The sequence below is a fragment of the Symsagittifera roscoffensis genome, chromosome 4 (genome assembly GCF_963678635.1).
Source record: "Symsagittifera roscoffensis chromosome 4, txSymRosc1.1, whole genome shotgun sequence".
Classification (NCBI taxonomy): domain Eukaryota; kingdom Metazoa; phylum Xenacoelomorpha; order Acoela; family Convolutidae; genus Symsagittifera; species Symsagittifera roscoffensis.
Window position 1 is genome coordinate 46,144,334 of NC_087065.1, and position 27,609 is coordinate 46,171,942.

At 37.1% G+C, this 27,609-nt stretch overlaps 4 protein-coding genes across 4 annotated transcripts in view; all 4 read right to left on the bottom strand.

Annotated features, from left to right (window-relative positions):
* Positions 1-3,033: 3,033 nt before the first annotated feature.
* LOC134844139 (nucleotide exchange factor SIL1-like) lies at positions 3,034-4,636 on the bottom strand. The gene has a single exon (XM_063860657.1). It carries the CDS (start codon positions 4,629-4,631, stop codon positions 3,225-3,227), a length of 1,407 nt encoding a protein of 468 aa, XP_063716727.1. The 5' UTR covers positions 4,632-4,636; the 3' UTR covers positions 3,034-3,224.
* Positions 4,637-4,746: 110 nt separating this feature from the next.
* The window catches only part of LOC134843793 (uncharacterized), a 331,722-nt gene continuing 308,859 nt past the window's right edge, over positions 4,747-27,609 (bottom strand). The window contains exons 2-3 of the mRNA XM_063860073.1: positions 5,629-5,849; positions 4,747-5,134 (exon numbers count right to left, since the gene is read on the bottom strand). Of these exons, the coding sequence (XP_063716143.1) occupies positions 5,016-5,134; positions 5,629-5,842 (333 nt within the window). The 5' untranslated portion in view covers positions 5,843-5,849 and the 3' untranslated portion in view covers positions 4,747-5,015. The remainder of the gene's footprint in view (positions 5,135-5,628; positions 5,850-27,609) is intronic.
* LOC134845214 (protein tumorous imaginal discs, mitochondrial-like) lies at positions 11,569-15,058 on the bottom strand. The gene is made up of 3 exons (XM_063862114.1): positions 14,301-15,058; positions 12,608-12,741; positions 11,569-12,345 (listed from the first exon to the last, which is right to left on the bottom strand). The coding sequence occupies exons 1-3, from the start codon at positions 14,976-14,978 to the stop codon at positions 11,667-11,669; spliced, it is 1,491 nt and encodes a 496-aa protein (XP_063718184.1). The 5' UTR covers positions 14,979-15,058; the 3' UTR covers positions 11,569-11,666.
* Positions 16,822-25,881, bottom strand: LOC134845215 (BSD domain-containing protein 1-like). The gene is made up of 7 exons (XM_063862115.1): positions 25,257-25,881; positions 22,021-22,302; positions 21,518-21,572; positions 21,073-21,197; positions 18,854-19,055; positions 17,304-17,528; positions 16,822-17,194 (listed from the first exon to the last, which is right to left on the bottom strand). Exons 1-7 carry the CDS (start codon positions 25,839-25,841, stop codon positions 17,142-17,144), a joined length of 1,527 nt encoding a protein of 508 aa, XP_063718185.1. The 5' UTR covers positions 25,842-25,881; the 3' UTR covers positions 16,822-17,141.

The window sequence follows — 27,609 nt, forward strand, 5'->3', positions numbered from 1 at the left end:
ACCCCAAAATGTCTTATTCAGCCAAAAGCGAAGTTCAACAAGAACAGAGGTTCTCAGTGTGTGGGGGCGGCTCCGTCGTGATGCTTCCGGAGGCGACTCTGAGCGGGACGAGTAGCGAGGTGGTTCCCGGGGTGTTCTACAGACACCAAAGCGCCCACAAAACAGAGAAGGCAGATGCACACGGCAGAAGCTCCAGGGTCGAGGCGGTAAGTAGACAACCCCCTCTCTCCCCTTCCTTACCCCATCCCTCATTAACCATTTATTGATCGTAATATAAATAGATGGTAACTAATTAATCTTGCTTTATGCTCCATTTAGACCCGATTCGAAAAAAGGGACGCAGCCGGACGACAACTTGAGACTGTAAGTAGCAATAAAATTATGAAAAAAAAACTTTCAAAAAAAAGACCAAGACCAATTCTAGAAAAATATTATATTTTCAGACGCACCGAGAACTCATTACGCCAGGATGTTAAGGAAGACATCAACTAGAAGCTTCAAGTGCATCGAAATTCCCTCATTGTTGATCTCTGCTTTGATTATTGATCGATGAACTGTCACTCATAATTCGTTAAGTGCTCAATTTTCCGCTAAACAATAAAGTTTGCAGGCACCTTTTTTCCAACATTGAAACACCACAGGAGTCGAACAACATGCAATTAAGCCTAACAACGTTTCTGATACCAAATTATTGATTTGATTCACGAAAATTTCCAAAATTAACTGCGAACCCCCCCCCCCCCCCCCCCCCCTTCCCCCCCTAACTTTCCATCGCTTTGTTTAAGTTCGTATGCTACCTAAGCAACCATGGACAACAGTTTAGCTCATGCCCTTTAAAACGAGCGTTAACCCGGGTACCTCAAAAAAATTCACTAAAGCTGTCTGGTAGATCACACTAAACCCTTCCAGTCGTCATTCAAGCTCAATAAGAACATTTTAAGCAACTTGCTGTTGAAAAAAATTTTGGAATTTTTTGTTTTTAAGACAGGCGATTGGCGAGATAGTTAACTATTTTAAGCAATCAAAGTGACAAGACCATTACTTTTATTCTTTCAGTTAAACGAAAACATTTCTTGAATCTCATTGAAATTTTGTACTCACTGAAGTCCAGCGCCTCTAAATCAAACAAACAGGCTGACAGATTCGAAAAAGAATACTGCCACTTAATTGCGCTGAAGTTAAGGTGCTACTTTTTAAATTTCATTCTGATACTGAAAAACACAAACAGTCTTTTCTTCGATACGCTCTGAGAAAACCGTGCTACGTGCCTAGCCTTTCTAATCTATACAGAAGATATGGCAACAAAAACTTGGATATGAAAAAAGACTGTTCGAAAATTACAAAAAAATGTCTAAATTAAAGCTTTGGGTTCTCACAATTCCAAGCCGGAAGCGTTTATTATCACAAACCAAAGAAAAGCTTCACGCCGCTTTCGATAATAAACACACAAATCATGGCTCACTAGCCGCCAGAGAATTAACCGTGTTTTCACAAATAAAAAGATGAAAAAACTAGATCTACCAAAGATTCTGTTTGTTTGTCTTGATTTGGACTAAATAAGTTCATTTTGGGAAAAAGCGCTAAGTGAGACAACTTAATTCTACATTAGCCTCGGAAACCTTATGAAGCGGTAATAAAGCTGACAATACTTAAGCAGACGCCGTTTGAGCCAAAAAAAAGGTTTACTCATTTAAAAAAAAATTAAAGTCCCCCTCAAAACAGACACACATAAGAACTAGCGAAGATAGCCCGTTACAAAAAAAGTATATTAAAAAAAAAATTAGAGTCGTTTTTTCTGCGTGGTGTGATAAAAGGAATTTTCTTAGGTATATTCGACAGTCATAGTACAAAAAGGCTAATTGGACAACAGTTTTTGTTAAAAAATGGCTAGAAAAACAAAAAAATCATTTCAAAATCCGTGAATTTGAGCAGATTCCCAAAATGGCGCAAAAAACTCCAAAAACCAACTTAACTGGGAAGAAAATTAAGTTTTCACGGCTTGAATAAAGCATAAATAAGATATAATTAACCTTCTCGCTCGCATTGTTCGCTCGAAGTTAGACTAAAAATCAATAATATCAAACCGGTTTTTCTCAAGACTGGGACAACTTTTTTAAACTTTTCAAGTGTCGTTCGAATTACGTTTGAAACGGCTTTAATATGATATATACTTCGACCCATTCCAATAATTACTTGTGGTACATGTTTTGCGTTGAAAGAAAAACAAACAACCGAACAAAACTCCTCTCCCTTTTCAATAGTCGGAATAAAACACTTCAGTCTCTCGTCAATCTGAGGCCACTACACCAATATATACATTCACTACTCCTTATTACAATAGTCTAGAAAACGATAATGCTTTTAATGGAGTCCGAATAGCATGAAAGAGCTTTGATAAGAACATACAACTCACTGCGAACATTCATTGAAGTATCTGAAGTAATGTAAAAATAATCAAGCCTAGGCCATAGTTACTTTCCTTTTTTCCAGAAGGGTAGGAAAAATAATTGTCATCATTGAAAATTAATTTGGACTTAAAATACCTTTCCGACATATCCTTGCAACAAAGATACAAAAAAGATTAAATAGGGAAGTGTTGATCCAGAAAAAAATTTAAACTTCGCAAAATAATCCCATAAGAGGAGAAAACTTTAACATCAACAATTATCAGCCTTTAAATGATTTGGGCACAGCAATCCACCCGTCTTAAGAAATTGACGGTAATTTGAAAAAAAAAACAACCTTCAAAATTGATAATGAAGGAGTTTCACGTGGTTTTCATTGTCTTTTAAAGTTTTTCACACTTCGACTAGATGATCATTACTAATCAATTGTCGTGTCGAATGCTTTGAAATCGATTGATAACGCCCGGAGAAAAACATAAGACATAACCTTAACCTTAGCTTTTGCAAAGAAAAAAACGCTATTTTTATCCCTGTTTGCGAGATTGGATCAATTGAGCAGAGTGGGGGGCGTGGGAGTGAGATTGCTCAATTGATCCGCGAGATCTCCTACCGGAAACCTCTCCTACCGGAAACCTCTCCTACCGGAAACCTCTGCCACCAGAATCTTCTTCTTCTTCACTGGCATAATAAACTGATTTTACCATTGCTCATAAATGTTGCACGTGTTAGCGCTTCAAATATATTTACAAGGCCAATTATCACAAAATACAATTTGATATGAAAACGAGATAATAACGCTACATAAACCCGAGAATTGGGTCATAGTTCCGATCTATCGGTAATGCTTTTTATTGATTGTACTAAATCAGTCAATTTGGAGACAACTTCTTGTCTGTATTCGTCCATCTCAGAATCTAACTGTATCTTTTCCCCTACTCCGCTTCGTAAATCCTTTTCCACCAATAGATTCACTAACACAGGTTTCAAACTTTCAAGCCATTTTTTGAACTGTGATCTGACACAAATGTCATCTTCAGTAAATTTGCGAGCAGCATCAATCAAAACTTCAAAAACATTCAAATTAACGGTCAAATTTGGGCTAGTAAAAGCTTTGTGTATTAATTTACAAGAGCACGATATTTTCTTTATGACCGCCGCTACTTCGTACTGTTTTCTTCTTGTCGGATCATGAGCTTCGGTCTCTTGAAGCGCGAACGCAGCCTCAGAAAGCAAATCCATTTGAAGCTGCAGTACTCTGTGACTTGGTATATAATCACTTTCAGCTAACTTGCACAGAAGCTGAAATCCGCTCATATCTCCGAACACTTTCTGGGCAAATGGGAAATTTCTTATTAGTGCAGATAATGCATTAAATGCTGATTTCGTCACTTTCGAATCAATTTTTGAATCCATAGATCTTGTTAGAAATTGTAGAATTTGTCCATTTTCAATAGCAAAGACCTTTAGCTTTTGGTTGCTTTGCAAGCACGCTGATAATGTTTTCAGAGCAGCTTGTTTTACTGAAGCTTCAGAATGGTTGTAAATATGTTTTATTAATTCCAATCCATTCATTTTTAAGATAAAATCTTCCGCATTATCAATTTGATGGACATAATATGTCAGATCTTCTAGCTTCGGTAAAATGAAGTCATGATCAAGCTCATGAATAATTTGACTTCTGAAATAATTTGTGATCTCTTTCACTATTTCAGACTCTGTTTTCATTTGTTTGTTCATTTCTGCGAAATCTTTTCTGAGTTCCTCGATATCACGATATTTCGACAGATCGGCCAGGTTTTCATTTTTCGGTCCGTCATCTGGTAAACCAGACAATTTAGATTTCAACTCTTCACCCGATAGATGGTTAAACTTCCCGGTGTGATCCACCCACGCGTTACTTTCATCCAATTTACCATTTTTCACGTCAGTGTCGTCCAAAAGCTTAGCCTCTTTCAATCCTGTCTGCAGATTCATTCTGTAATGCAAACCTGACGGTAACACTTGACCTGGTTTGACCTTTTGCCAATATCTCGAAGGTATGAAAAGTTCAGCTTCTTTTTCTTCCGGCCCATTTGGATTTCCACTCAGACCTTTAATCTCCATTTGACTATCTTCGTTGTTTTGATTTTCCACTACCTCTCGTACAAAAACGACCGAATTGTCTTCACTAGGGTAGATTTCAACGGCACTTAAAGTAAACAAAACAAGAAACAAAATAATCGACATTTTCGCAATCTGAAAAAAAAAACGGTCGCTTTCAGTGAATCTATTACTTCGGAAGACTCCTGCAAGAAATAGCATACAAATAAAGTATACTGCAATTATTTTCGCTTAGTAAAGATTTGTTCACCGTAAAAATATGAATTATTCCTCAAAGATATTATCAAATCGCTATCGAAAACGAAACCAAATTCGTAATCAAACAGCCTCAAAGATATGAGAGGTTATATCAAACATGCATCTTCAGACAATTATGTAGTCGAAGCAGTTTCAATATGTTTGGAGCACGCATAGAAAAGTTTGAGTCATCTGCAGCATGTACAGTCAAGTCAATTGAGTTGTCAGAAGATGAATAAGGAAACAAATATCTAATGTTGCCACAATCGTAGTTCAGTTGATCTTCAGCAACTCCACATCAAATATGAGAGTGGCGTTCGGCGGGATGACCCCTGCTGCCCCTTGGCTCCCATAACCATACTCGGGTGCAATGGTGAACCTAGCCTTCTGCCCTAAAGCATTTCACCAATACTTTAAATTTCAGTTGAACATTATTCGGAAAACTCAACTGAAGATTATCAGTGACATCTTCCTAGTTCAGTGATCAACCAAAAAAAAGAAACGTTATAATAGTCGAACTACGCTTAGGGACACCTATATAAATTATCAAATCAAAAATAAGATCGATCACGAGAACGCACCATTTAGCCTTCTAAAAATTGTTTCCACAATAATCACTTTGAATACAAGAGAAAAACCAATTTTTTTTTCTAAATTCTATTATTTGAACGGTAGAGTGTTTTAATCACCATGCTTTGTTTTTTTTAAACTGTTTGGCTAATGTTGAAATTTTTGTCTCATTCAGGAACTCTTTAGAATATTTTTTCGATTATTGGGTACTAATTATCATTTCATCTGCAGCACTACATGAGAAAAAAACAAGACATCAGAAAAACTGACGAAAGTCATGATTGCATCGTCATTATGATATGAACTCTTCTCTTACCTAGCGACAACTGAGGCACGCCCTCGTCCCACCCCTTGATGACCTGGCCGACACCGACTGTGAAGGAGAACGGCTTTCCCCTGTCTCGGGAGGAGTCGAACTTCTTTCCGTTGGTGAGTGTGCCAGTGTAGTGCATCTGGATCTTGTCCCCCTTCTTGGGGAAGTTGGTCCCATCTCCGGCAGAGAGCAACTCAACTTTCAAGGGCTGCGACATTATTTCGAACTGAAGGAGATTAAAAATTGAATGTATAAAACCACCAAGTCTTAGTACAAACCTAATATCACAGTGCGATTGAGGCAAGAAAAGCACGTAGCACGCCACCATTATTGAAGCAGAAGTCAGATATCTTGTTAAAATCACGATGCTGCATCGAAATTCAAGAAGTTTTTCTCAAACAGATGAAAGAACGCTTACATTTTGACATCCAAATCATTGCAGAACAAGCTTCAGTATGACACCTCATTCGAACCACTTCAACTTTCTCAGAGATAACTAATAATTTGCTGCGATTTTCAAGATTAAACGTGATTTCTAGATTCTCTAGCACTCATGAAAGCTCATTTGGGAAATGTAACCAGGGCAAATAATCCTTTGTAAAAACGATGGACAATGGGATTTTTTGGGTCCACTCATTGCTTGTCTTGTAGCTACAGGAAAATGATGAATTAAGAAAAGAGAAAAAATCTAAAAATCGTAGAAAAATCTGAAGAAAACGTCTTGTCTTGTAGCTACAAGAAATTGATAAATTAAGAAAAAACTAAAAATCGTAGAAAAATATGAAGAAAATCACAAAACTCTAGGAACTCAATTAAGTGAACCTTTACAGGAACACAACCAAAACACTAGCAATTTCAGATATGAGAGGGTAGTTTTCGAGAAAAATCGAAAAATTTAAAAAACGGTCAAGAAATCGAAAATTTGACTTTTTCGAGGGAAATACCTTTTAGGGTGAAAATATTGTAAGTGGTCGCTAAAGCCGGGAAGCTTCTATCTTTATTGACCCGTTATCTTTATCAGACCAGCAATCTCAGATTTGGAAGGTTGGTTTTCGAGGAAAAGCGAAAAGATTATAAAAATAACGGTAAAAAAAGCAAAAATTTCCTTTTCCAATTGCCATAACTTAATAAGTAAAAAAAATGGGCGCAGCCGCTAATGCAGGGGGGAGTTTTTTTCGTTCAATCTTTTGAAACCGAAATATCAGATTTAGCAGGGTAGTTGAGAAAACCAAAAAAAATCAGAAAATGGTTCAAATATTCTTCCACATGCTTTTTCGAAGGCTGCAGAAAAAAGGTAAAAAAACAGACTAGGGAGAATGCGGGCACACATGGAAGTAGACGGTCTTTCCAATGATACCCGTTTTTTGTGACAATCGATAGAAAAATATAAGAGAAAAACATTAATAAACCTATCCGATACATTTTCATAATACCTGGTTCCATCATTTTCATCGTTTCAAACAAAATAAAATTTAAAAACCCTTTCACATATATTTTCATAATGCCTGTTTTCATCAAACAGGAATTCCAAGCAAACATGCCATGCAAGACATTCAACATTCAAGCTTAAGTTAGCGACGGAACAAAACTTACGAAGCGGAAACAAAGCCGACAATTTTTAAGCAGACTCCCGTTGAGCAAAGAAAGAAGAGATTTTGAAAGTTTTTTTTTTAAACTTCAAGTTATCTTGAAACAACAACGAACAACACTTGCAACTAACACGAACAGCACTTGCAACTAAGACGACAGACCTTGAGCAGACAAACTGAAGTCCGGCAAAAAATAAACGGAAAAAATTTTTCAATGCATATATAGTAAAAGAAACAAGGTCCGAACGGACTTCAAAACCCGGAACTTAGGGTGCGAAGGCGACGGCGTTATCTCTAAGCCAAGTGCAAAGGAACCTGTAAGTTGTTAAGATGCAATCATAAAGCAAGTTAAAAATATGAAAGAAGATGTTGACGGGGAAAAGACTAATTCACGATTACAAGAGACTAGTTTTCGCAAAAGTAAATAGGGTAAGACACCAAAAGAGAATGTACAAAAATATATGTATTTATGTATAATATATATAATAAATGTATATATTCATATGAGTTTGAAAATTGACAAAAAATGTAGATGCAGATATAACAATGACTTATGATGGCTATAGGCCGTCACACTACCTAGCATTGGGAAAGTTTCCGGCAAGTTCTTTTTTGTTTTGATCCACTACTTGCTTCAGAGACGGTATTCTGCAGTCCCGATAGGGTATGCGTGTTTAAAGGTGGTGAAATGATGGCGTGCTTAGAGGAGTTGGTGGGTGCATGCAGAGTGGACAAACAGGCGAGCAGAGGAGTTAGCATAGCAGTGCTAGCATTAAAGGTTGCGTGTCTCAGTTGTGTAATATATGCGTACGTGTAGAAGAAGGCTTAGAAGTAGCGACAGTGGGGACTTGTATTTTGGATAGGGATGAATTAGAAACATTTAGTAGAATCATTAGACTCTTTTGTAGAGTTTATTTGAGATTGTTTGTCTTCTTTAGTAGTTGACACCCTTTTCCTGCATGGTGTGTAGCTACATGTCCATTTTTCTTGCAATGTTCTTTATTTTTCAGATATTATGTCTTCATGTGTAAAATTCTTGCAGAACTTTGTCTCCGAGAAGGAAGGAGGAAGAATCGGAGTGTCTGAACTGTTATCAGGTCTTCTTTCCTCAAGTGGACGTCGACTCGATACAGTCCAACTGGAACCTTTTTGGGGTTCTAGTTTCATCAATTTAAAGCTTAAATTCTGATCCATCACGATTCTATCCTAGTTAATTAGACTACGAGTCAAACGCATTAGTAATAACGCTAATTCAGTTTAATGATGCAGATATTTTAACATACAAACTTCAGAAGAGTGATCAAGTTTACTTCAAATTCGCAAAAGACAATTTACAAATTTCGGAGATTTTTGAGCTATTCAATTTGTCTTTTTACGTTCCAAACTGAGTGAGTTCGACTTAGCTTGAAATTTGAAAAAATATATGCATGAAAAAGCTTTGATCAGTAGAAAACATCAAATGTTATAAATTGAGAGAACAGTTATGACTGTGGAGAGTTAAAGGCAATTAAGCCTGTCGAGTGATGATGCCTTGCATCATTGCTTTGTGTTGCTTGATATCTAATCGGGATTGCTCGACCGATCCATCGACATAATGTTCGAAAAATTCCTATCATAGTTTAGTTAGACTGTTTGGACCAAGTTAACATCCGCCCCCCCACATGGGGGGTGGGGGAGGATGTTAACTTGGTTCTGTGTTGGGATTTTTCAGCCAATCAGAATCGAGCATTTTACATGCAGCTCTGAGCAAATTTAATTTAAATTAAGCGCTGGGGTGGAAGATCTTAACTTGGTCTATTTGGGGGGGGGGGGGGGGGGGGGGAGGGGGGTTAAGCTAACCTGGATGTTTAAGCTAACCTGGATACTATCGCATTGCCTTTCGTGATAGAAAGTAGATTTCGACTAGGATGTCAATTGTATTACCTGTGCGCTGCAAGTTGCTGGCAGAGGCAGAAATAATGTTTCATTTCGAATAAAAGTTAACTAATAGAAGACATTTATTTTCTCTCTGATTGAGATTCGAACCTGTTCTCTCAGTATAGGAATGTGCGACAGGTACAGTACACCAGAGACCTTTCTGATGAGAAAAAAATGAATAATTTGGAATCATTTCGTTTCTAGGACATATTGCCTCTGATCAAGATTTGAACCTGCCTATCGGGCGTGCTGGACTTAAATATATACACTCAGCTATGAAAAAAAAAACCTAGCCTACAGAGTTGCAAAAGAAACAATGAATGCAAGGAAACAGAAACGAAAAACTGAACTTCAATTTTAGAATTTAAGTATAAAAATATACGTCCTTAAAACTCCTTGAATTTACAAAACTTTCAATGACTATAATGTATTCAAGTTTTTTTATTATTAAATTAATTCAACTTGAAAAAACTGGATCAATAAGTAAAAATTTGATTGCTCTGGGAAATCTTAAATTAATTCCACTCACGAAACTCAACGCCGATCAAGTTTTTCGTGGTTTTTACCCCTTTTGTTGTTCAATATTGGAATTTGCCTTCTTTTTACCAAAAAATGTACTGAACTTAAAAAGAAATCAAAGGTCAAACCGCGAAATATCAAATTTGGTGTGAACAAATTGAAAGACTTTTTTCTGAGAAAAAATCATCAGAACCAATATAAGATTCTGAACTACGCTCATCGACTCTTTTTGCAACTTCAAAAATGAAATCAATCTCCCTGTAATTCATTAATTCTCTGTTGAGATAAATGGGATTTCTTCTTGAGAATCAAATAGAGATTTAATTTTCCCTCGAAAGCAAGCCACAATGAAAAAAGGAGGAAAACGATGCCAAATTTGCGAGATCGTCATAATTCGGGCCCAGTCTACAAAATCAAGAACTCACGGTTGCTCGTTAAAAGTAGCCTGAACTCGTGCTTTCGTCTGCAAGGGTGGTGGAAAAACACGGACCATCGAGAACTTAAGATGACTCAACTTTTGATTGAGTTACCACTAGCTCACTTCAGTAGGTGAAATAATTCAGTTAAATTTTCAGATCAATTTGGATTCTTAATCAATCGAAGCATTGCATCCCGTCGCTATCAACTGTCCACATAATTCCTGAATTTAGTTCTGTTTTGCTGAAACATTTTTAACTCTGCAGCTTCAAAATTTAAACACTACACAGAGGCGAAGCAGAGCTTCACACCACTTGCGATAAAAAAAAGAATGACTCTCACTACTTACAGATGAACCGAAAAACTGAACAAAAACAACTTCAAATTTTTTCTCAAAAAATGAAAATTGCAAAATATCCGCATTTGGAACTGAAATAACTGCACCTTCAAAAATGCAAATAGAGATGAAAGTTTAAGAAAAAATCTTTCTCCTCAAAGCATTTAGATAAAAATTGTTTGCTGCTCAAACCTCTCAAAAATAGCCAACAGACAGTTGGAAAACAGTCAATGAACGTAAATGCACAAAAAAAACAGACATTTTTTTGAAAAAATCTCAACTTTATAGTTTCAAGGAAAAAAGTAGATAGCCTTACAGCTCTCTGAACTTCTAGAACAATTTATGATTGACACTTTTTTGATTTGGGAAATTGGATAATTAATTTCCTTTTTCGAAACTAGAAGTCAATGACGTTTTTCGTGACCTTAACACTTTCACTGTTCGATAGTGCAGTTTGCCTTCCTTTTAACAAAAGAAACTAAATGATCTAAAGAAATCAAAATTCTAACCTTCAAAAAGTAAAGTTGACCTACGAAAGAGTCTGAACTACATTTATGGACCCTTAAAAAAGGTCTCTGATCCGATATATTATAAGCCGACACTTTCTATATTATAAGCCGACACCTTTTATATTTTAAGCCGGATAATAAAGAACAAAACGAAAACATTAACTGATATACTGAAATCGGAGTTGGTAAATTAGCAACCAAAATCAATTAAAACTTCGAATAAAATGGGCATTTAAAATGCAGCCACTCTCAAAAACTGTCGGTTCTCCCTATTCTCTTGTTGACGATAGAAGAAATGACCAAAATTTCAGTCATCCATCCTGTGAACGAAGTTAAATACACTACGCTCACTAGTGCAAAATGACCAACGTAATTTGACACTTTCTCTTATGAAAAATTTCGCTGGTTTTACAGCCAGGGGTGGATCTAGGATCGACTAATTTTAGGTCGACCAAATTGGTTTTTCGACTTTCCCAATTATAAAAAGACCCTGTTTCGGTCATATTTTTTGCGCCGCCGTCGAATTTATAAAAAGCGTTTTTAAACACTTTTTGGACAATTTTGACCAAAAAGTCGCTTTTTTGGCCTTATTAAATCCGCCCTTGTTTACATTAGTATTTGGTCCAAAACCCTTACTCAAGCACAAAAAAAAAGATCAGCTTTGATAGTTTTTTTTCTGGTGGTAGCGAGGCAGTACAAAATTTGAATACATTTTAGATTCCATGAAACAGATAACAATTCAATTTATATCAATCAGCTTTTATTGGCATGCGGCTCGCCGTCGCTATTATTGTCTCCACTTGGTGCAACATTCTCAACTGTCTGTTTTGAAACAGCATCCTCTAAACTTTCGTCCAACTGTTCAGTTTTTCCTCCTGACAGAAAACCAGATTTAATTGCATCTACTAGTTGAATCGGAACACCTTCTAAATTAACTCCTGTCGTTGATGACTTTTTGTCTGGATCCGTCTCGACAAAAACAGCCATCAATGCTCTCTGAATATCTGTCGGATTGGATGGAACTGAAATCTTTACAGTCACAAAATGATCTCCAAAGTTTTCCCCTACACGCGATTTTCTCACTCCTTTTCCCGCTATTTTAAATTTCTCATGTGAACTTGTGCCTTTCGGAATTCGTAGACGAACTGAGTCGTATAACCCTTGCACGTGGACTACACCACCTAAAACTGCTTGTGACACCGAGATTTCAATATCCGAGTATACATCGAAATCGACTCGTTTAAAAATGGAACTGGGCATGACTCGCATTGTCACGAAGACCTCTTCACTTCCGACAACCATGCGAAGAGTTTGATTATCGGAAACTCCTGGAGGCACTGGCACAACAACCGTCTTGTATGTTTCAACACTGCCAGAGCCTTGGCAATTGCGACATGGAACCTCGATTATTTTCTTCTTTCCTCTACAATACCTGAAAAAGAAGCTTTACATATATCTCTAGTTGAATTGAGCAAAAACAAAACAAGCCTGGATACTGTGATATAGCTTCTGCCGTAATTGAAAACTGATTGCGTTTTCAGACGACTTCACGGACTGCTACTGGGTTTCATATGACCAACCCTAGTAAACACATTAATTTGTTGTAAATAAAAGCCCTTCCAGGTAAGTTCCATCTCAGTTCAGTCGCATGTCAAAGACAATTATAGTAAGCTGAGCACATTCAAATTGCTAACCTACAAGTCTGCTGCAAGATAAAACCACCTTGAGAAAATGTCTCCATTCCAGATCCGTTGCAGTTCTTGCACTTGGACACTTTCGATCCTGGCTCTGCTTTAGAACCCTTGCACGAATTGCATTTCTCCTTAACCTAAAAAAAAGTGAGGCTTTCAAGTTTGAAGCAGAGCTATCATCCAACTGAATTTCATGCCGAAATTGGGCTTTATCATGCCGAAATTGGTTTCGCGTGACTATAGATATAAACAAAGAAAAATTTAGTTTTTATATGTTCATTTTACTTTCAAGGATGCAGCTTGGATGTTGCAATTTTAATTTTGCCTGAAATTAAATAAGCTACATATCCATAACATAGCGAAGATATGATTGGAAAAGTGTTAAAAAAAACAAAAATCCGTTTTTGAACATTTTGCAACTTCCGAAAAAATAATATCATTTTGAAGCTCTTTGAATATAAAGAAGAGTGCGTGCTTGGCTTTTTTTTTCGTTAATTTATTTCATTCAGGTAAAACTTTTGGAAGTCATTCACGTTTTCGTGACCTTAACACTTTTGCTGTTCGCTAGCGGAGCTTTCCTTCCTCCGCTAGCGAACCAATAGTCAAGCCGTGAAAAAACCAAAGAGCAAAAAAAACATAGCAAAAGGCAGTTGCAAAAAAGTCAAAGAACGCAAAAAAAATCGAAAAAAAAATAGTTGAAATTTTCAGCTTTCGGATTTCAAATAAACAAATTACATTTCAACTCTTTGCATTTTAACAAAAATTTTAGATTGACATTTTTTCAAAATAATTTATTGCGCTGGGAAATCTCATTCATACTAAAACAATTTCATACGTACTAAAACAAGGCCCGGCCGGGACTCAAACCCACGACCATAGGTTACAAATGCAACCGAGTTACCTCTAGCCCAGATGAGAAGCAGCCTCGAAACTGCCAAGGTTCACTAGTAAAGCAATTCGAAAATTTCTGACAGATTTGTAAAAAAAAAGTTGGTTACCTCGAAACAAATTACATTTCAGCTCTTTGCATTTTAACAAAAATTTTAGATTGACATTTTTTCAAAATAATTTATTGCGCTGGGAAATCTCATTCATACTAAAACAATTTCATACGTACTAAAACAAGGCCCGGCCGGGACTCAAACCCACGACCATAGGTTACAAATGCAACCGAGTTACCTCTAGCCCAGATGAGAAGCAGCCTCGAAACTGCCAAGGTTCACTAGTAAAGCAATTCGAAAATTTCTGACAGATTTGTAAAAAAAAGTTGGTTACCTCGAAACAAATTACATTTCAGCTCTTTGCATTTCAACAAAAATTTTAGATTGACATTTTTTCAAAATAATTTATTGCGCTGGGAAATCTCATTCATACTAAAACAATTTCATACGTACTAAAACAAGGCCCGGCCGGGACTCTAACCCACGACCATAGGTTACAAATGCAACCGAGTTACCTCTAGCCCAGATGAGAAGCAGCCTCGAAACTACCAAGGTTCACTAGTAAAGCAATTCGAAAATTTCTAACAGATTTGTAAAAAAAAAGTTGGTTACGGAAAAAAGTCGTTGTCGATTAAAAGAACCTTGCTCTCGCAAGTGTAATTAACATTTAGTCAACGGTTTTTATCAAACAATGACTTAATTTGTGTTTACTAGCCTGCCAAACCTATTAGCTGATAATTTTAAAAACAACAAACCGTGACATCCAAATCCTTCTTGATGCCTAAACAGGACTCCTTGAACGTCAGATTCATCACATACTCCTTCGGGTAGCTCGCAGACTGAAACTGATCCTCATCGAACATATTTTTACCCATACCGCCTCCGAAAATATTTCTGAACAACTCTTCTGGGTTTATGTTAGACTGGTACTGCCACTGTTGTCCGGCACCACCGCCACCAGTACCGAAAGGAGCGCCTCCGAATCCTGCACGTCTCGAAGCATCATACTCGGCCCGTTTGTTGTCGTCCTCCAAGACTTCGTATGCTTCTGAGATCTCGGCAAATTTCTTAGCAGCATTTGGATTACTCTTCGCAACATCGGGGTGGTTTTTCTTCGCGAGTTCGTAATACGCCTTCTTGATTTCTTTTACAGAAGCGTTTTCTGATACTCCCAGTATTTCGTAATAGTTTTTACCATTATAAAGGTTACCCGAATTATGAAACGACCTTATTGATCTAATGGATGTTGGCAAGTAACCCAACTTAGAGGTATCACTTTTGGGTCTCTGTAAGCGAGCTTGATAATTATTTTCTGAGGAAAAAAATGAGATTGAGCGATAATTCGTTTGTTGCCTGGAGCATCTGGAACAAAGAGCAAGACCTCCACGCAGATTTATAACCTGCCTGGGATAGACGGAACAGATGGTTGTCATGATTATTTAATCAGCATAGCAAATCATCTAGTCTTGAAAGCGTAAAACAAATACAGGGATGATCATCATCCTCCTGAAATTAAACTGAGCACGTAATTTCATGTCTAGAATCAAACACTGTCCCAAAGAACTGAAGACTTTGAAAAATCTACCACCATAATTATCGTTGAAAACATTGTTTCAAACTCAATTAATCGATGGCAGTACAACCAAAATCTGGTCCACCACTCACTAAATAGACAGATAGAGCAGCTCATCAATTTTTGAAAGTGTGAAAATGAAGCGATACCAGAATTTTTTTGACTTTGTTATCGAGGTTAATACGTCGAACATACAATCAAATTGAGAAGATGCGAAAATGAAAAAAACAACAACAGGGTTGAACGCATTGAAACTGATATTTGCGGGGATATTACAAAAAAGGTGGAGAAAAACATCCTGTTGAAGCTATTTCAAAAGACAGTACTTGATTTAGGCCTGCTCCATAATAAGAATTTTCTGCGCTTCGCAATCCATGATTTTTTTCGCTTTCACACTTCATAAGATCGGTCAAGTTTTAACAAGCGTTGAATTTAGCATCATCCAAGGTGCTTTTACCTTTTTAGATCAATTTTAGTTCCCGCGGGTTCACAAAAAATATAGCCAAAAGATAGTCAAAAGAGTCAATAAGCGCAAGTAGACAGAAAAAAAGCCTTATTTTTTTAATTTAAAAGAAAAAAATAGATGGCCTGAAAGCTCTTTAAATTTCGAAAACAATTTATTATTGACACGTTTTTGCTAAAACTAACTCCATTTAAAAACAACTGGATCGATAAGTAATTTTTTTATTTCACCGGTATAAAAAAGCCGAAATCGTTGAGCCGAACAAAAAGAAAAGGCAAAAACAAAAAACTGAAATTATACTCAAAACGGAGTTAATAAATTACCAGCTGAGAAAAACGGCGTTTTTCTTGTCACACTCACCTGCCAAATTTTCTGTTCACATTGTGTAACTGCTACAACAATTGTAATGTGGTTTAATAAGACCATCACAAACATATTTGGTCTTCATGCTTAACCTTGTAAAGCCCATCGTTTTACCGCAAAATTTATGCTTATGCGAGGTGGGAAGGAAAAGGAAAAAGAGTCAAGAAAAACTTTAAAACGCAAGCGAGCTCAAAAATTGTCGATTATTTGACGAAGGTACAAATTTGGAGATGACCCCAGCTTATCAAGGGTAATTATTGTACCCAGAAAAAGACGTTTTTAGAGAGTTTTTAGGATAAAAACTTAACGCTTAGATGCTGTGATTGCAATCAAGGGATCGAAAAACTGCACATTGAGGCGAAGTAGAGTTTCTCACTATTTTCAAAACCATACAAACATAGCATTGCAAGCTAGCAGACAGAAATTGAAAAGTAAGCCCAAAAAATTGGCAAATAAGCTGACAACTGCACTAAACTAGCTTATCGCAAGAGAAAAAACATCCGTTGAACCACTCAAAGCCAAATAAAGCTTTTATGCAAAAAATATAAAATAACAAAACAAAATCCCACTAAGCGGACAAAACATAAGCAGACAAACTATTGGCCGACATTTCTTTGAAACTGAATACTTTGTTTAAAAAGAGCAGATCCAGGCCAGAATCGAACCTAGGACCTTCGTCAGCCCATGCGTAGCGTTACCTCCTAGAAAACTTAACTCCGAAGACTAGCTAAGAAATTTGAATTTACGATGAACCAATGAACCTATGAAAAGATTTAGCTGATTTTGTTAAACAAATTGTTAAATTAAGACTATATAACGAAGAAAAAATATGCGTAATAATTCAACCCACGTCGACCTGCTATAATCTTGAAAAGGATTTCCGGAAAGAGTTAAATTATAGCATACAGATTCATAAATAAGCCCCAAATAGTTTTCTTCTGAAACACTGGTGAGTTTGCACCAAATCCAAAATATTTTTTGCTACACAAATATGCACAATTTTGAAGTAACTGAGAGTTGTGGTTTATGTTACAAATGAATCGATACTTGCTGATATAAAAACTAAATCTAGATAAGATGCTAATACTATTATTTTCCAATTTCTTCACACATGAGAGCACGTTATTGTACCCAATCAACGACCATCGTATCGTGAGGAATCTCATTTCAATTTTCATTTTTACGAGTGATATTTGTCTACGATCTGCAATCTTCGAAATCTTTTTCCCACTCGTCACTTGTTGAGGAATCTGAAAAAGATTGAGTAAAGAACATTTTTTGAGCTTTTAGCTAAGTTTCTACTTTTTTTACAGTTGATTTATTCTAATGTATTCTAGTCATTTAAACATTTTGCATTACCGGGTGGTGTTTCCATCTTGTCCGAGTCCTCTTCATTGTCGATATGTACTGTAAGTTCTACATTTCCATCTTCATCCCCGTCTGTCCCCGTGGTTGTGTCCTCCCCCACTGATAATACCACTGAAGTGTCAGGGTCTGCATTTGCCTTTCTGATGTTTGCCTCAATATCATCTGTTTCACTCAAAGTCTCGTTGTGTTGACCTTTTGAAGCGCTCTCAGAAATTTCTATTACAGATTAAAAAATCACTTTTTCTACCTCTTTGTTCATTGTTCAAACTTCTTGAAAATGAAGGTAATGTTGAAAATCTTTGTGAAACTGGCATATAATAGCTAACACCCGAAAGGCATGTGAAAGAACTATGAGCTCTGTAACTAAGCCCTCAATTTGAAAACTTGAAACAGCTCGTATGTTGTCTAGTACTGCATCATATTTAAGGCCTTTTGGTCTTCGTTCCGATTGAAAAGTTTTTCTATCAGAGTCGAAAAGCTGTTCTGAACTTTATTTGCAACTCTGACGAATTTAATCGCTATAAAATTTCAACTTACTTCAGCTAGAGAAGCTCAATTATAAATTAGATAGATAAAATAGATAACAAATCTATCTGAGATAAGCAGAGCTTTTCACCGAAATGATTTTCATACATTGTTTTCAACGGTCCAAGTGCCGATAAACATTGCTATGGAAGATCATAGTTAATACACTTTGTGTTCTAACAACTCTCAATAAGACGGAAGCAACTAGGGGCCAAGGGTACTCAGGTATAGATCATCTTTTTATGGTTTGCTAGTATATGTAGTGTATCATCACAACCATGCTTCCAAGTCCAAAAAGATTCAATGTGTCATTGAAATTGAGACTGAATATTTCTACAAATGAGAATACCTTACTGCTAGGCAAATGTGGAAAAGAGCATGTGCCTGAATTTTCTACCGTTTTACATTATTTATGCCAACCTGAACTTCAATTCTGCATATTCATCCCATTATGTATGAACTTTTGAACCTAAACTGGCTAACTGAGCCGAAATATGTCAGAATTTTAGCGAATAAATAGGGTTCAGATTACCTCATTCATCGTCCCCATACAACAACAAAATCCAGCCATGAACCCTTTTGATGTCCGCAGGGGCGGATCTAGGAATCTTTCAAGGGGTGGGAGGATTTTCATAAAATTTTAGACTAGTTTCAGACCTATATTTTGGTGGAAAAAATTGATTTCTCGAGCTCTCTCAAATTATCATACTGATCCATTTTTCAAAAACTTCTGCTCCGCAAACAAAGTTTTGAAAAAAAGTCCACAAATACTACTTAGGGCACTTATTGAAAGTTCTTTTTTCGTTTTTTTAGCGTGCACAGCACCCCCCCCCCCCCCTTCCCAGCTCAAAGTTAGTATATATGGCGCCAAAGGCGTCTTTAGAAAAGATTTAGGGCCGGTCGGCAGAAAATGTTTGTCTTAAAATAGTACCTAAGGGGTCTTTTTGGGAGGCGTCAGCCCTTCCCGCTAAATCCGCCCAGGACTGCCGCAAACCTGTCGTTTCAAGTGACTATACCTGAATTCTGCGTCTTATTCCCCTCCCCGTCGTCTTCGCCCTGACCCTCCTCGTAATCTTCTTCGTCGTCATCCCCCCAATCTTCCAAGTCTCCGTGGAGAGAAGTTTGCACTTTGGAGAGTAGCTCCGTCTTCCTTTCTGCCTCAGACTCCAATGCCTGTCTCTTGAACCACAGCCTGGACCAGAAGTCCATGTGACTCACCTACACAAGAATTTTGGACCCAGTTTTAATCGAGAGTGGGAGAAAATTTCCCTAGCCAAATCAAACCAACAGATAAACGCAAATTATCCATTATTCATGTTAAGTAGGCCAACTGTGGTCTGCAAACTGTTTGCGATGTTAGTTGGTTAATTCTGAGCCTGAGCATACAACTTGAGACCAGAGCATTGTTTTTGTTCCGACCATTTTAATGGGGAGGAACTTTGTATTCGGGTGTCTTTTAGTGTTTTTTTTCAGGTACTACAAAATAATCAACGAAACCGGTCGAGTGATGGAATATATAATATTAAAACCCTTTCAGTCTTCATTCGAACGACAAATGAAACTTCCAAAAAATTCTGTCGCAAAAATTGTTTTTTTTTTGTCTAATTTCGAGCAAATAAAGCGAGCGAGCGGGCTGGTAATCTGCTTATTACAGTCTGTATTTATTTCCAGGGCTGTCATATTGTTAACTAAAACGTTTTTAACATGTTAACATGTTAATTATATGAAAAAAACACGTTAAAAACAAAATTGAGTTTTAAAATCACTCATTGAGTTGTTTAAAGAGAAAAGCCAGCTTTCCAGCCTTCTCGACGCCCAAAGAACTTCGGAGTTTTCCATAAGTGAGTCCGAGAGTTGAGAAACACCGCTCCAATCCTGCACTGGAGGAGATAGCATTGGCCAGTGTCGATGCATAGTCGACCAATTCTTTCGAGAATCTCAGTCGAAGTCCACTTCTCCACCAAGCTTCACTCTCGACCTTTTTGTAACCCTCAGCAAAAAGGTATTCGTTATAGGGAGGAACTTTTGCCATGTAATTTGTGAGCTCCGGCATGATATTTTCACCAGCCGTTTCACGGATGTAGTCGATGGCTTGTCTTGTTTCATCCGGATTCTGGTCCTCTCCGGCATACTTGTGATCGAGCAAATTAGCCGCTAGGACGACGGGTAGAATGGCCTGCTGAACTCGCTTAGCGACGGCACTTGCATACTGAATTGGTGCTTGTCCGGCAACATTTTTCCAGAGCTTGAATGTTTCCGACAAAGCGAACCCATTTGAGGACAGTGATGATCTTTGTCATAATTGGCTTGATATCTTTCTGACAGAGAATGTCTTTGGAAAGTAAGTTGTCGATGTGCGAGTGACACCCATAAGTGTGAACAAGTGCTAATTCTCTGCGCATTGCATTCATGTTCGCTGCATTATCCGTGACAACGCTAGTCACATTGACCTCGAACTCCTTCCTGTCTTGCATTTGGCCCGTTTAACGCCGCCAACGATAATCTCTTTGAAGCTGTACCACACGTCTTTCTTCTGCCGCGGCATGACACAATCTGAAATAAATATTTGTTAGTGTATGACGCATGCTGTTAGTACATCATGTGTTAAAAACAATGGTACCAATAGGTGTTATTAACATGTTAAATATAGGTCTGTTAATAACACCTTGTTAATAACATGACAGCCCTGTTTATTTCAAAGTAACAATCGCTTAGTTTTACTCACTCAATTATTCTCGAAATTTCTTTTAGCGATTTTTTGGAAATGACATTTTAAAAACGAACCTGCCAAATATTTTTTTTTTGTTTGTTTTTCTTTTTCTCTTATGTACAAAACTGATGTCAAAAGTACCTTACTTAGCTTTACTATCAATGTTCTGGGCTTTCGTTTAGACCCTTTCATCACACCAAAAACAAAAAACGACGACGCAATTTGAAAATTTTTATGTAGTTTTTTCAAGAATATGGTAGGAACCTTCTGTGCTACTTGCACAGCAAGCGGCTATCTTTGCTTCTGGTGAATTTTGTTGAAGTTGTACAGAAAAATATTCGCTCTTCCTAGGTTGAAGAATCTGAAATATAATAATACTTGACATCAAGAGAGAACAGCTCAAGACTATCCTTTCACCTCATACGATCAGTGTGCTCTAGCATCTATTATTTTGAAGCCTTCAATTATGCAACAATCAATCACTTCCATCCGCATATACAACTCTGTCCTGCTGCAATACCTAACCTGGGAAGGTACGAGTCGCGAGTAGAGTATTCGAACATCTGAGTGTGATATGAGGAGAGAGGAGATCTCGTTCTTCATCGAGTCCACCTTGAACGTCGCACAGAAGACCTCGAACGCCTCAGTCTCTAAACTCACCATCAATACCATCATCAGTTATAAAAGTAGATGGAGCTTCGTTATAAATAATTCTATTACTAAAGCTATAAGCCAGCTCAAAGTTCACACCAAGGCTGTCATCGATACAGCCGATAATAGAATAGCAACGATGGCTTCCTTATTTTTGAGAACAAAATTACTGAACTATTTCGATTAAGCAATGCAGAAGTAAATGGGATTCTCATTTCACTGGGTGCTTCATGATTCCAAACATCTCATTACTTAGAAAAATCAACGGTATTGAAGAGCTCAAAATTCGTAGCTATTATAAGTTGCAAAGTTAACTAACCTGTTGGGTTGGTAGTGTATGTTTTGGGGTCCTTGAAGAGTGAATCTAGTTTTGCCTATAACAATAAACTAAAAAGAGTCACACCAATTTAAAGTGAATCCACTTAGGTTACCGAAACTGTTTAAGGGAACTCTTTGGAGATTAAAAGCTTCCGACAATGAAACATCCAACAGTTAATAAGCAGAATTAGACATGATCAGAACTGACCTTTTCTTGCTCCTGAAGTTAGAAAAAATATTGCGAGTCGAAATCGTATTTCCAGATCACAACATAAGGAAATTTTTTTTTTAAAGTTCTGGGCTTGCTCTTCGAGGCTTGCTTAAGTAATGCATCAATCGAACCTAGTATTTCAAAATAGCGGAGCACTTAAGTCTAGCTTAAAAACCCAAGTACTAATTTATTCAAGGCCTTTGAGTTAAATTGTTTAAAGACAATCTCAAAACCGTCTCTAGTTTTTATGAACGCCTGCCTTGTAAAACAGAGACGACAACTTCTAGTTTTACCTCTAAAGTGTTCTCGGTCGTTCTGCGCTGCCCCGTTCCACTACCACTTGAAACTCTCTCCTCATCTTCGTAAAACTGCGCAGTCGTAGTATACAGAGTGGACTTGACAGTTCCCAAGAAACTAGATACATCCCCTTTGAATTTGCCCATCGACTCATCACTAACATTGAGCGTCGTCTGCAGCGTCCTGGTCGTCGTGTTTGCCAGATCAGATGTATCTTTTTTCACCACATTTGCAAACTCGTTCAAGTCCCGTTTCAGGAAATCTGCAGCAACTGCGCTCTTAAATCAGGAATCAGAAATTTATCCAACCGTAAGAATAGAATGAGAGCACACATTTTAGAAACTCACTTGCCGAATAAAAAAATAAAATGGCACTTTCTTTTAGGATTTTTGCATTAAAAAAATTGATTGCTGATCATTTAAGAGAAGGCTTCATTCATTGTTTTCCAGTGACTACGAGAAAAATCCTTCGATGAGATTCCTGTTTAACTTAATCAATTTCAGTAGCCTGTTGTTATATCACTTGCTGCCAACAGTCTTTACCCCAGCAAAATTAATTAACACCGAGGCGCAGCTGAGCTTCGCTCCGCTTGCGGCACAAAATAAAAACCCATAAACCAAAAGATAACAAGTCTCTAACGAAAAGTGAAAAAAAGAAGAATTATGTTGAAGGACCGTAGGCTGAAAAAATACAGAAAAATTTTATTACAATTATTATAAAAATCTATTTCTGGAATTATAAGAAAGATTCGGGCTCCACAAACTCTATTTATTTCTTCGTCATGGCGAAATGCTCAGATAAAAAATTTGACAAAAAAATCGAGATCCAAAAGTTCCTAAATGTACACCAGAACTTAACGTTGCAACCAAACAACCTGCACATCCTACATGAACGATTGATTGACAACAAACATCAACAGACACATTTAGTTTGTTCTTAGATCAAAATAAAAGATTTTAAAAATGAAAAAAGCAAACAAAAAAACGAAAGCTTAAGTTTCAAGCAACTTCCAAAAAAGAATTTGCTGAATATCTGAAAATTTTCACATTTTTTGCCATTCTTTTTTTTGAATCAGAATGATAAAATGACAAGGCTGATTTGAAACAAAAACGTCTAAAAACAAAAGAATGTAAGCTTAGCATCGAAAGAACAATAAATAAGTGTTAAAAACGATGCAAGCACTTCCGCAGAAACTCTTCAAACACAAAAATTCAACAAAATTCAAGTAAAACTTGAAACTCACAACAAAATTTTATTTGCTCGTCAAATAAACAATATGAGGCCACTAAGCCGATATAATATAGGCCGAAACCTATTAAGCAAAAGCAATAGAAAACTAAAAAAGCCAAAAAAATCAAATCTAAAAAGTAGAGTCCAATATGAGTCCAACGACATATGAGACGACTAAGCCGATATAAAATATATTGGAACTTACTAAGCCGAAAAAAAATAAATGAAAACAAAAACGAAAAATAAGACTGAAAATTATTAAATCCACTCACGAAAAAAAAACAAAAAAATCGATCTTCGAACGCCGCAATATGAGACGACTAAGCCGATTTAATATATAATGGACCTTAAAATGCCGAAAGAAGTAAACGAAAAAAAACGGAAAAAATTAAGACCAAAAGTTATTAAGTCTCCCTTGCCCTCGAAACACAAAAAAATTGGATCGTCGAACGACGCAAAATAAGACCACTAAGCAGATGTAACATGGGCCGAAACCTATCAAGCCAATAAAAAGATTTTTAAAATTTGCCAATAAAAAATGGAGTTGCTAAAATTACAATCAACAAAAAAACTCGAATTGGACAGATATTTAAGAAACTAGGAACTAAAAACAAATTAATAGTATGTTAAAATTACAATGGGAGAACTTGACAGGCGGTAAAAAAAAATGAGCAGAAACCCTTAAAGCCGAAAAAAAAATAAAACAATTCGAAAAAAAACATCATAATTATAAAAAAATTGTTGAGCTCACCCCCTCAAAACGCACACGACTGCTCACAAAAAAAAATTTCACTCATCAAACGATGCAATGTTGGGCCACTAAGCTAATGTAAAATATTCCGAAACCAATCAAACCGAGAAAAAAATAAATTTTGAATAGGCCATATATTTCAAATGCTAACATGCTCACAAAATCTCTGATGCAACAGAAAAGCCTAGTGGATGAAAGAGCCCAGGATCCAGGAAATGAGTCCTGTGCCTAAAGTTATTTATGGGAAAAAAGTCAGTACCCGATTGAAATACTTTTGCTATCACAAGGGTAATATAAAGTAGAAACTAGTTTCAAAAAAAATATTCTGCCATGCGACTGATTCGAACTTGCGACCTATAGATGAAGAATCTTACGCCCTGACCTCAGCCACAAAGGCTTAACAACCCGCATAAATTAGCCACAAATAAAGCAGACAAGAGATGCTACGAATTTTCTAATGCATTAAATTGTGATTACAGCAAAAGTGTCACTAAATGAGCACTTTTATTTGCGAGTTATGTTGGAAAACAGAAGGATCATAACACAGAGGCGAAGCTGAGCTTCGCACCATTTGCGATACAGAAAGCCAATGAATCGTAAGAAAATGCCAAAACGCCAAAAAAAACAACACCGGAAACTTTCAAATGTTTGTCTCTAAATGAAATTCAATTTGATGACAAGCTGAGGCGGAACATGACAGCGAGTATTGAAATAGCTTGAAAAAAAAATCGAATCGCACTACAAAGTGAGCTACAAGATACAGAATGGAAAAAAGACAGAAGTCAAAATAAACTTTATGAAAAATTACTTAAGTATGGAAAAACTACAGCTATAACTACTGCATTTTTTATCAGATGAAAAGTATTTGTATGTTTTTTTTTCATTACACCAAGCGCAAGAAACGACATTAATTTCACGAAAAAAAAACAAATTGTAGTTTTCATGATTGTGGTCGGATTATTCTGTGCTGCTTGCACAGCAACCAGCTATCTTGTTCACTTTTGTTATAAGAAAGCGAAACTTTCCTGCCTTTTAGCGAATTAATTTGACGCGAGCTTAAAAAGAAATCAAACGTCAAACCTCCGAAATATAAATTTGAACGTGAACAACTCAGCCCTTTCTTGAAAACAAGAAAAACTACACGCCCATAACTTACACTTCTAACGCGAAGAAACTACGTTGAAAAACATTATTCAATTAGTTATCATCATTCCATAAAGAGGATGCAGTTCACTCAAATTTACTCATCACCTGTTGCTTGGCTTGTTCGAGAGCTCCAGTAACCCATCCTGCACCCCAACCAGATAAACCCGTCAGATAGTCCCCATATCCCCCTCCATCTTCATCCTTGTCATCAGAATCATCATTTTCCTCTTCCTTAGTATTTCCTCTCTCTATTTTCATCTGCTCCTTCGGTAGATTCACTTCCGGCTGTGCCGACACAACTTCGCTTCGACCGTCGGATGACACGGGGACAGTTGTCGGGTCGTCATCATCTTCGTCTAACTGAAGGGCGTTTGTTAGCAACGATGCCGCCCACGATCCCCATCCTGAGCCGCCGCTAGAAGTTACTTTCGATGATGTGGGCAGGCACGGCAAAACTGGGAATGGTTCGCTTTTTGGCTTGTCCTGATTTGGAATTTTCGTGTTCAATAAATTTTTTGCTTCAGCTGCTGTGTCAATTTCTTCAATAGATTGGGCATCGTTCACAGAAAACTGTTTTTCTTTATGTTCAAGTTGTGCTACTGTTTCCTTGTCCTTTTCAGTAGGTTCAGACTGAGAAAAATTTTGCTCAAAAATATTGTTCTTTTCTGTCTGATCCTTTAAACCCGCCATTTTGTTTTCGATTTGATTGCCACTAAGCTACATCAAACAGGAACTGAAAAACAAAGGTCCTTTATATTTCAAGTTACGCTCAACCATGCATTTAAAGTCTCAGACTTAAGTACGATGAAACCATAAAAGTCAATTGCAAAATTTCTCACTAAATAATTTTAATTATTGAGAGCACCAAATTAATTTCTGCTATTCAATCAAGATTCGTCTTTTACTTCGATGTACAGATCATTTTTACACACTTCTTCGCTGTAGAACTTAGTCCATGAACTGGACGAAAACTGAAGCTTTAGAGTTACGGAGTCCCCGCCCACATTGAAAACTCCTGGAACTGTGGCAACAAACTGTAAGTAACACTCAGCTTCGGTTCGGCTTGTTATACCCCCTAGGTTTTCCTCGGGATTCAAACAATAGAGAGACTTTGGCCCATTCCATTTAAAAGTCAAATTTTTGAAATCGCTTAAATTGTTTATAATGTGATATCTTACAGTGAAGGGTCGGTTTACTGTCAACGGCTCATCTGTCAACAATTTAGGTTGTGATGAAAGCTTCACAGAAAAAGCTTCAAATAATGGCATATTATAAACCGACGTATGTGAAATGTCTAGAAACGGGACATTCCAGGAAATAGTGAATTGCAAAGCAGTGAGCGAAGATCCATGTGTTAATTTCTCTCGACACAAAACACCTTGCTCTAAATCGTTAACGTCAAGCGACCAACAAAGCGACTTTTCAGTGCCTATTTCATTCTCAAAAACAGAACCCATTTGCAAGGATTTGGATTTACCATCATGCGTAAATAACATCGAACTTATTTTAATCGCGTAATCAAACGAATTATGCAACAAGAAAGACAACAAGCCCGAAACATGAGAACAGTCAACGAACAATGAAGGATTCGGCAGAACAGTCATAGCAATGACTGAATCGAACTCGGTTATACAACTTCCTGAGCTAGCTAACATAGTGCAAATTTTTAAACGAACGTTACCGAAGCAGTTTCGTGGTAATTTAAGATGAAAAGAAAAGTCGTATATATTTTCTTCATCTTGGTAACTAACAGCTGCCCAGTCACCGTTAACAATTAGCGTGGAATAAATATCCATGATATCCTTATTGTCTTCGATTCTGCATTGACAACTCTGATATGAATCACGCATAATATTTTTCGATGGCGCATGTGATTGCAGAAGGATTGTAACATTCGTCTACTGCAGTCACACATGAGGCTTAAGAAAAATAGGCCCTATAACCACTGGCTCAAGGGTCAGGGACACTATCTCTTGTGTTTTCCCACCTCAAGAACGGTCGGAGCCAGTTCGGTTCGCTTGTGACATGAGACTACGACCCGTTACAGCTTAAAGGCTACTACTAAAATATCCCCCCACTCTAGAATTAGAAACGTCCCCATACTTAGGTCTCTAGATACCCAAAATACATGAACGCCGTTAAAAACCGGGTTGGAACAATCCGTTAGGTTACTTTTTATTAGACAGTGTGACTTTGATCCATTTCAGATGGATCAACCTAAAACTCGCCTTACCTCAACATAACAATCATAAAACACACTCTAGAATTTAAATTCGTACTCACATATCAGCGCTCTCAAGAGTTGGGAAAATAATCCAGTCAGTAACTAACTCAAGAAATAAATAACTAAGAGAAGTTTAATGTTTTATAGTTTGGACAGCAAGGATAAGTTCATGCTCTAGAATTTGAGTTCTCTTGGACCGTTGGGACACTCCAGTTGTCCGCCTTTCCGCTGAAG

Coding starts and splice junctions, on each gene's coding strand:
- LOC134845214 (XM_063862114.1), bottom strand. CDS start 14,978: ATGACAACCATCTGTTCCGTCTATCCCAGGCAGGTTATAAATCTGCGT. Junction 12,742..14,300: donor AGAAGGATTTGGATGTCACG/GTTTGTTGTTTT, acceptor ACTTTTTTTTAG/GTTAAGGAGAAATGCAATTC. Junction 12,346..12,607: donor ATCTTGCAGCAGACTTGTAG/GTTAGCAATTTG, acceptor CTTCTTTTTCAG/GTATTGTAGAGGAAAGAAGA.
- LOC134845215 (XM_063862115.1), bottom strand. CDS start 25,841: ATGGCGGGTTTAAAGGATCAGACAGAAAAGAACAATATTTTTGAGCAA. Junction 21,573..22,020: donor CGACCGAGAACACTTTAGAG/GTAAAACTAGAA, acceptor TTATTGTTATAG/GCAAAACTAGATTCACTCTT. Junction 17,195..17,303: donor CAAGATGGAAACACCACCCG/GTAATGCAAAAT, acceptor AATCTTTTTCAG/ATTCCTCAACAAGTGACGAG.
- LOC134844139 (XM_063860657.1), bottom strand. CDS start 4,631: ATGTCGATTATTTTGTTTCTTGTTTTGTTTACTTTAAGTGCCGTTGAA.